This window comes from Chenopodium quinoa, unplaced genomic scaffold (genome assembly GCF_001683475.1).
Source record: "Chenopodium quinoa cultivar QQ74 unplaced genomic scaffold, ASM168347v1, whole genome shotgun sequence".
NCBI classification, from domain to species: Eukaryota; Viridiplantae; Streptophyta; class Magnoliopsida; order Caryophyllales; family Amaranthaceae; genus Chenopodium; species Chenopodium quinoa.
Window position 1 is genome coordinate 1,101,516 of NW_018744633.1, and position 10,185 is coordinate 1,111,700.

General features: G+C 36.0%; 1 protein-coding gene across 1 annotated transcript; it reads right to left on the reverse strand.

Annotated features, from left to right (window-relative positions):
• Positions 1-221: 221 nt before the first annotated feature.
• Positions 222-3,583, reverse strand: LOC110700922 (mediator of RNA polymerase II transcription subunit 12-like). The gene is made up of 2 exons (XM_021878488.1): positions 3,073-3,583; positions 222-731 (listed from the first exon to the last, which is right to left on the reverse strand). Exons 1-2 carry the CDS (start codon positions 3,484-3,486, stop codon positions 558-560), a joined length of 588 nt encoding a protein of 195 aa, XP_021734180.1. The 5' UTR covers positions 3,487-3,583; the 3' UTR covers positions 222-557.
• Positions 3,584-10,185: the final 6,602 nt, after the last annotated feature.

Below are 10,185 nucleotides of genomic sequence, written 5' to 3' on the forward strand. Positions count from 1 at the left end.
ATCTATTCCCATCTACTACCCAAACAAAGTATTGTCATATTTTTCTATGTTCCCAACAATCAATTCCCAATCCCATTCCCACATTTTAATCCCCAAACTCCCATTCCCACATTCCAAACACCCCGCAAAAGTCAGAATACAATTACTTTTCCTTGAAACCAACAAACTGGAAAATTATTACCAGCACAAGCTTCACAAAATTTATCATTGCCAACTACGTCTATCACAAAAGCACCAACCATTTAAGTCAAAAGTATCATTGCATCATAGGAGAAAGAAATACACCAAAAGCTCAAACTCTATGACAGACTGCCACTCTAGTTAAGGTTGTAACAGCTATGGGAAAATTGTGTCCCTAGATCAGAGATAGATTTGAAACACCTCAGTAAAAAGACGGATTACAAGATCACAACAGTGTGAGTAGCATTGTGCAACTTTTTTGGGACAACATACATAACTCCAAACTATATCAATCGACTCGAAACAAATGAGAGCACAATTTGAGATGTTGAACAGCTGCCAGCCCTGCATGAATGACCCCATAAACTAGCCAGCATCTATAGTTGTTTGGGATGATCAATTACTGTTCGCATTATCATTGCCTCCATCTGTCCTTCCTCAATCCACTTCCCACTTTGCCTACGGATAAGTTCCTTTTCATTGTTCTTTTTTTCCTCTATTGATTTTTCTCTCATTCTCCAGTATTCAAGCTTCTCTGTTCTTTCTTTCATCTACAGAAGTTCAAGTCTAGAATTAGATATATAAAATACAGTTTAACACATTCGACAAAGAATTATCAAGTCAGATGAACAATAACAAGCTAGGTAGAAGAATATACATCCACCTAATCCCTCAATGCCATTTTCACTGAATGCAATTCATATATATTTATCACAGAATGCAATGCTTATGTAATTATCGAATGTGAGACCACCAATATGATAAATTAGAATACTCATACAGGTTTTAAGTATCTATCATGCACAACTACTCTCTCACACTAAATGTGAACATGTTTCAATGTTGGCTCCATTTAATTTCACTCTGGTCTATCCATCAACCAATCAACCATGGTGGAACTTACTATTTCTTAGGGGAAAGCAGCTTCTAGTTATAAAAATTCATCACTGTACGGGCCATTTAACTAGCAACAAAACTGAGATGGAACACTAGTTATGTAGCTCTTTTTTTTCTTTTTCTTTTTTTATTTTATACCATCTTAGGAAGTATCACAAGACCTTCCAGGCATCAAAAAATGATCTATTATGAAATTGAACAAAGTTTAACAGTAATCTTCATACACCAACATTCATACTTCTGGTTATGGAAAACAACCAACTTTAGATTGAAGAAGTCTTCATATCATAAAAGCATTCTCATGATTCATGAATGTCACTTTTACCATCCAACTTATTGTTTATCTTTTAATTAGCTAGCAATGATGCTAGGATCTTTAAACTCATTAGAAGCTTGTATATACACTAAATCCTGATACTAACAACATATAAGGGTATATTTATAAATCTGTTAATTTAGTATAAATAGACTGAGAGTTTAGTATAAATAAGCATTGGCTTGTAAATTACAGTTGTCTCCCGCATTAAACATTTTGACCTAGATTAACAAGAGAACCTTTCACCCTTTCATAGAGAAAACCCTTAAAAAATAATTCCACTATAATCAGTCAATCATTAATCGTTTTCAAATAATCTAATCCGTTACTCTGTTTTGCTTCCTTTAAAAAGCCAAAGTTCATTGGTAGGCTGACATGGGTAAAGCCAAAGTTCTCAGAAAGCAATACATCATCAATACATTTATACGAAATCCAATGACTACAATCTTTACCATCACTGCAAAAAAACAGATCAATGACCTCACAAATATTGTTTTCAAACATAGGTAGCCTGAATTTTCAAACCAGTCTACCACATCTACTGTGCTAAGGTGACCAACACCTCCATCTTCAACTCAGTAATCTTTACAATTCTAGGTTTTAGAGGTCTAGCAAATGACATATGAAGGGTTTTACCTTGGACTTTATGTGGATTGCTCGCTGCAATATCACTGGGTAGAATGTTCACTTTACTTATGAAGGGGGTTGCTAATAGATTGCTCGTTGCTATGTTATTGAGGTGTAGTGGCAGTCATATAACATTAAATACTATGGGCTCATAACCATGATTAGACCTAAACCAGTCTACTTGAGCACTGTTCCAACCAATTAGATCCAGCATGAAACTTGGAAAGCCTAAGGTGAAATCAAGGATAAGAATAAAAAACACAAATGACTGTAGTTTTCATAACGGCATCATAAGTTGCCTGTACATCCCAAAGAGGCATGTTTCATCAACTGATTATATCTTCCCTAGTAGTATGAGTAGTAATTTTTACGTAATTTTAACCTAAGCTACTCCGTATTAGATTTCAAACATGTTTAATAAAACCCATACTTAGGGTACAGAGTCCAACTCCATAGTCTCTACTCCCTATCTATGTTTTCCTATTTTGTCATTAGCTTACATTCATTCAATTCATTCGCTTACATTCATTCAATTCATTTGTGCAATAACAATCCCAAAAAAATTATTGTCACCAAATTTACGCAGCTCGGCTAATTAAGTAATCAAACCTTAAAAACCCATCATTGAGGTCGTGTACCACCTCAACACATTCACATAATCATAAAAAACCAGTGCTGATAATCTGATTTTCACGGCATTTTCACATCACTAACGTAAAATTCATCCTCAAAATCATAGAAACACAGTGATGATCCTCCCAATTTAACGGCATTTCTGCATCATTAAACTAAAAATCATAGAAATATAGTGATGATCCTTCCATTTTCACATCACTAACCTAAAATTCATCCTCAAAATCATAAAAAAACGGGATGATCCTCCAAATTTCACAACATTTTCTTATCACTAACCTTAAAATCATCCTCAAAAAACAATTCCCAAACAATCAATTAAATCAATAACACACAAAACCCTAATTCTCACACCTAAAATTCCACAAACAACAAAAATCACAACACAATCAAGGAGATTAAGAATCAAACAACATTACCAAAGTATTGCGAAAATCCTCCTCAAAAGCCTTACGCTCGACAGCACGAGCCTGAGCAGCAGCAGCCTTAGACTTATTCCGCTCTTCCCTTTGCCGAAGAATCTCAACCTTCCGTGCTTCATCTTTGCGCAGCTGCTCCTCTCTCTGCAACTCCATCTCATGGATATACTGCTTGCGAAGCTCCTTGACTTGCTTGGCATAGTCGCGGCGAAGGAAGGCGAGTTTGGCTTGTGCTTCCTTAGGGTTTTTCGGGGGTTCCCAGCTTCCGATAATGTTGCTGGGTTTAAGGTATACTTGGTTTTGGCTGTGTTCATTGTGATGCGAGGGTTTGGTGGTGGAGAGGGTGGAGGAATGGCGGAAAATGGTGGTGATGTGGTGGTTGGAGTGCCGGGCTTTGAGCAGTGACGCTGCCATTTTTGGTTGATGTTGGTGGGATTGATAGTTGATAGTTGAGATTTTCAAACCCTATACTTAACAATCAAATTAAACGGAAATTTCAACAAATGCCTCCGAGTTATTTTTTTATTCATCATATACTCATGAAAATTTTCAAATTCACCGTATACTCCTGACTTTCACAAAAATGTAATCAAATACCCAAATGCCTAACAGACGTCAATTCCGTTAGTCATTAAGACTAATCATACCACATGGCATATTTTAATTGGTTCATTTTTATTATTTTATTTAACAAAAAATTAAATGATTTTTTTTAAAAAAAACCAAACCCCAGCCACTTTCCCCACCGTACCACCACCCCCATGGCAGACCATCCCTTTGCCCCCACCCCCATCGGCAACCAACCAACCCGCTGCACCACCGCCTGTCCCTGCCATTGCGTGTCGGCGCAAAATCCGCCCCTGAACCGGCGCGCTGGCGTAGAATCCTCCCTTAACCCTCCGCGTACTCGTCGGCGGCCTTCCTTTAAACCTCCTTGTCCACGAACCTAAAAACCCCTCTTTTCCTCGAAAAAACCCTCCCCTCCTCACCGTCGGCGTCCAAACCCCCCTTCCCGCACTGACGAAGGCAAATCACTCCTCCCCCTACCATCTCCACCCCCTAAACCACCACGCCAAAACCCTAAAATCCAAATCTAGGGTTTCAATGTGGTGGTTTCGGCTAAGGTGGGAAGCGGCGTCGTGTGATAGGGGGTTTGGGTTGCCGGCAAAGTGATTTCAAGGTGATGGCCTGGGTTTTGGCGACGGTGGGAATACGAAAAGTGGTTTACGATTCAAGCTTAGGCAGGGAGGCAGAGGGTATGGTGGTTTAGTGGAAACAACGGGCGCCGGCGGGGGGTTGGTGAGAGAGTGGCGCCGGCGCGGGGCTAGTGGGAAGTGGGTGGCAGTGGGCTGGGCGTGCAAGGTTGGTCCACCGCCGGGGAAGGTGGGTGGCTGGTGTTTTTTTTTTTAACCAAAAAAATTCAAAGTTTTTTTTTAATTAATAATTAATGATCAAATAATTTATAATAACAACCCAATGAGATGAAGCCACGTGGCAAATATTATCCCTAGTGACTAACGGAGTTAACGTCCGTTAGTCATTTGGGCATTTAGTGACATTTTTATCAAATTCAAGGGCATATGGTGAATTTGAAAATTTTCATGGGTATATGGTGAATAAAAAAATAACTCAGAGGCATTTGGTGAAATTTTCGTAAATTAAACCCTAGATTGTCAAAAACTCATGAATAGGAGATTACAAAATTGCCCAATTTCAGATAAAATTAAACCCACAAATTCTACATGCAATTACAATATACTCTTAATCGAAAAAAAGCAAACTAATACTCCAATAGTATTAATATAATTATACATCAATTGTTTTCGAAATGATGACAACAACATTGGTTTTGCTAAAATATACTTCGTACGAGGTCCAATTTCATTTTTTTTTTGAAATAAAATTGATTCATAAATAAGTCATGCGACATCTACAAAGAGATTAAGATCTAACAAATACATAATAATTGAATCAAATAAAAACATTTTGTAAGCAAAGCTACGATCGTTGTTGCAAATCGTCATTTCTTCATACCCTCTTTCATATCGCTATGATTTACAACCTTTTTTTTTTGCAAGGGGGTCTATTGATCTGTTGTAACCGTGCAGAAAATTTCCGTCTGATTCGTTCGATTGTTGTAGAAATATTAATCTCTTTTTCAATCCCGCACAAAATTTTACCCATAAAACAACTTTATAGCAACACATGAAATTAAAAGCAAATCCTCCCTCAAAAGAGAGAAGAAAATCCCGGTCTTTCGAAGGAGCCAAATCCTCCTAAAGAGGAAGAAAAACCCTGTCTTTCGAGGGAGAAATATTCCTCCTAGAATAGGAAGAATTATTATAAACCTAAAGCAAGAGAAAAGGCACAAAAGAAACAACGATTGGGGCTTTCCACCGGTAAATCCGATGGAAGTCCCTTCAAAATTCAACAATGGAGGCTAGGGTTTTAGAGAGAGAAGAGAGGAAAATTATTATAACTTGCACTAGGTCCAATTTCATAGTTGAATGCAATACATTAGTAACCAACTTTGATTGAATTATTAAATAGGCCCATAATTTTCAAACCCTAAACTTACTGCACTGAAAATGAAATGATGATTACAAGAGGAAACAACAGCTTACCAATGTTGGAGAACGTCAAGTGCAATGTTGAGTGCGCATCAATGGAGAACTCAAAGACAGAAGTAGGAGGAGGGAAATGCTATGTTCTTCCGTGTTATTTTCTTCGTAATTGAATGGGTTAGAGCCCAAAATAAAAGCCCCAGATATTAATGGGTCAGTGAAGTGAGACCAAGCTCATGGGCTTCCCTCGGTCTCCCAGATCGGTTTCAGTTCAGTGGTTGGTTAATTCAATCCAATACACAACTGTTTTTTGAACCACTTTGATGTGCATTCATTTCTCTCTCTAATTTATCAATCTCAAATCTAATATATATACTAGTATATATATAAAGGGGAGTTTTTCCTCGAGTTTTTAGAGAGTCATGTAGGATTTAATTTTCTTAGCGCGCCATGTAAGATTATAGATTTAAGTTGTAGCCAATTAAATAAGACATTATTAATTTCTTTTACAATTAAATTATTCAAATGTCACGTAAGCAAAATTGACGAATGAGATTTTAAAGTTTAAATTAATTAAATTCAAATATTATCTTTTAAGATTAGATTTTGTAAAAAAAATACTAACAAACCGTGCATCGCACGGGCTTCATCTAGTACATATTAACAATTGACCCACACCAATTGCATCCGTATAACTCATACTTCGTATTACCTTCATGCCACCGACTGCATAGCCTACGCCGGAACGATTTCCCTAGAAATTGTTTAATTGTAAATTAATTCTCTATTTACGTCGGTTCAAACCCTTATTCCTATGATATGGTCCACAAAGGATTCGTAGGAGCTTTGTGTTTTATTTATTTATTTGGGTTCAGCGACGTTAGCGGTTCTTGTATTAGGTTTTAACATGTGAATTTTCTAATAAAAGAACCTAATACAAGAACTGCTAACAACGTTACCGGTTTTTTTGTTAATCCTTAAAAAAAAAAATTAAAAAAAAAACTTCTATTAATCGTACGTGGACAATATTGTGGGAATAAGTTTTAGACCGACGCAAATAGGGGATTAATTTACAATTATGCAATTTTTAGGGCGATCGCTAATAGATGGTTTTTACTTTTTAGTTCAAATTTTGTATAGCCTACATCTTTTACCATTAATCATTTTATGGTATTGGGCTACATTTGTTAAATTTCCTTAGCCATTATGCAGAATTGGGCCCGGGTCGGAATTGGATCGAACTAGACCCGACTAATAGAAGATTCCAGATTTTTGGTCTAGTCGGGGTAACAACTAGAAACCCGATTTATACATCTATTATACTTCCTCCATTTTTTATAGTTGTTGTAGGAGTTTATAGGTACTATAATGCGGAAAAACATGAATCATATTCATAGAAGCACCTAATCCCAAGATCGCATGCATAACACACAAGACACATAATCATACCTTTGAAGCGTGAATTCCACGTAGCAATTGATTGACAAATCAAGGAGAGAATAGAGCCCCAAGCGTTGCTCCTCTACTTAGTCCATGAGCTTCGAAGGAGCCGTCCACCAATACTAGATTGGTCGAGTGATGGAGGAAAATCGCGATCACCACCTTTAATGGACTAACCGACCACCACAAACTACCTTGAGAAGCGCCTGGAAGGAGAGAGTGTCGTGAGAGAGAGAGAGTTTGAGGGGCTTAGTATCGTGTTTGCTAACCCGGGTTTTCGATCCTACTAATCAAATGAATTGCTTACACCAAACCCTAGGCACCTAGTCTATTTATAATCTCATTATAATTAGACTAGGGTTAGGAAGCCTAAAACCCTCCAACCTTACTCCATATCGCCGAACACTATAGGGAATTAAACCCATCATGGGCCTCGTCCTCTCGTGCTCTATCTAAGCCCTTTCTGTGACCTTATAGGATCCGTCCAATTGGGCTTTGGCCTATTTTACTAGTCCAAAGATTGTTAGTACCTCTAGTTATGATAAAACGACGACCTAATGTACGAACTTAATTATCTCCATAATTTGATCCATTTATATATCTAGTAATTGCACACGACGAAGACATAAATCCTTCAGTTGCAACACTTCCTTAAAATGAAAATGTTACAATAGTTGTAACACACCATAAAAGGAAGATTTTTATGGTGAAAATTGTACTATTACCTTTAATTAAAGCACATGATTCAATTGAATATACTCCTAAAAACCTTTTTACCCTATTTTAAGTGTATTATAACATCAAGTGAGGTCCATTTTTCTTAAATACCATGATAAAGTATGTGTTGCAACTATAAAAAACGGTGGAAGTATAATTTAAGAGACTTTTTTGCAAAACTTCCTCATAGCACTCCATACCCCCAACTTTTTTTTTTTTTTGAAACACCAAACCCCCAACTCTCAATTCTCATGCATTCTCTCTCTCTCTCTCTCTCTCTCTTTTTATATATATATATTTTTTTATTATTATTTTTTAAGAAAATAACTTCCAAATAACCCTAAACAAGTAACTTAAAAAATTAACTTTCTTTTTTTAAAAAAAAAATCTATAACTTTCACTTATGTAACTTCCACTAATACAATTATACTAATTTGTTTTTTACACATACATATAACTCATGCATTAGCATGGGTATTGTAGACACCCAAATGTGTCTCCCCAAAACCAAACCCAGTGATGAGTACCTTTCACGTCGAATCATAATCGAATGAAGTAAAAGTGTGGAAAATCTAGTGTTGCGGATAATTTTTATTTCTTTTCTTTCTCTCTATTTTTTGAAAATCTATTTTAAGAAAACACTCAATCTAGTTTGGTTTGGTCCATGGAAAAGGTCCAATAATAGTGTAGTTGGGTCGGGTTCGAAAAGTGCTTTCCAACGATATATTATAAGCCCAATTTCGATGAATAATTAGGAAATTATGGCAAAATTACTAAAATGGGCCCGGTTTGATATTTATATGCGGCCCAATGATCTAGAGGAGGGCCTAATATCGGTTTATCATTCCTAATGCAATTAGAATTGATTATAGTTTTCTAGATTCTTCTAGAAGGTTCTTTTCATTCTTAATTTAATTAGCATTGATAAATTGATTTTAATTGACTTTTTAGAGTTTTAATGAGTATAAATGAAGTGTTTTAAGGAAAATACGATTTTGCCCTTCTGTACGGCTAAATTTTATCAAAATTAAGAAAACGCGTGAAAACTGTTTCTAGCACCTGACGACAAAATTAGCGCCTGGCGCTAGCCTTGGCGTCTGGCGCTAATGCCTGGCGTCTGGCGCTAAGGTCTGGCGTCTGGCGCTAGTCGTGTTTTATTTTCTTTGAAACTTTGATTCGTTTTTCTATCCATCCGACTGATTTTCTCTATAAATAGCCTCCTAAAATTCTGTTTTCAATTATCAATTCTCATCAACAACAATTAATTTTCTTATTCTTTCTAGTTTTCAAGAATCTCTTGACATCTTCTCTCTCTCAAGCTTTCTCTACAAAATTCCACATTCACAAGATCTAGAAACACTTAGCCAAATTCGAAGTTGCCTTCGTGCCTAGACGTAAAAGGTTTTAATTTATGAGGGTTTGGTCCCTAATCTCTCTTTCAGTTATTTAATTTAATTATTTGATTTTATTATTTTCCTTGAAGTTACTAACGCATGTATTTTGTTATTAGAAAGAGATACGAGGCATCCAAGTAAGTGCTTTCATTGATTTATTGATATTATGATATAGAAATCATGTCTAGGTTGTTATTATGATTCCTAATGTCATGTTAGGGCGTTTTGATCTTCCTAGTATCATGTTTAGGGTAACAACTATAATTTATAATATCGAATATGACAATTGTGATTCCTGCGATGCTTCCTATTTTTCTTCCTAATATTCATGGTATCATGTTAGGGCTATATATCTGATCTTTAATGTTTAGTGACATGCTAGGGTTTGTTATTAATCTTGTTAGTATCATGCCTAGGATCTTGCTATTATTATGCTTTAACGTTATTATGATAAATATGATTATTTTATGATGATTATTATTATTATGATTATTATAATTATTGATGATTATTATGTTGCTTGATATATATGTTTATTGTTATTGCTTGATCACACCTTTTATGCATGTTTAAAGGGAATTGGTACTTGTAATCACACTTAATAAGATAATTAATAATCTTGTTAGGGTTAATTTGATTATAATTCAAGTGATCGCCAATAATAGTTTTATTTGTGCATTAATATTCAACCAACATAGATTAAACAGGCTTAGGGTAATCCTATTGATTGTATGTTAGTCAGAAAGCGCATATGAATACGATCAGAATAAAGTAGAGGCCTATTATTAGGGCAGGTTTAATCTCTTTTAGGTTGGATTTGTACCTTCATCCCCAAACTACCAGTCATTATTTTAGACCTATTGGAGTTGACGATCTCTTGGATCGTTAAGGGGTTTAACCTTCACCTCGTGAACGGTTTACAAGTTCCTAAAACTTTTTGGCGACTCTTTTGCTCTAGCTTCTTTCCCTTTGGACGCCACCGTACTTTAGTGTATGAC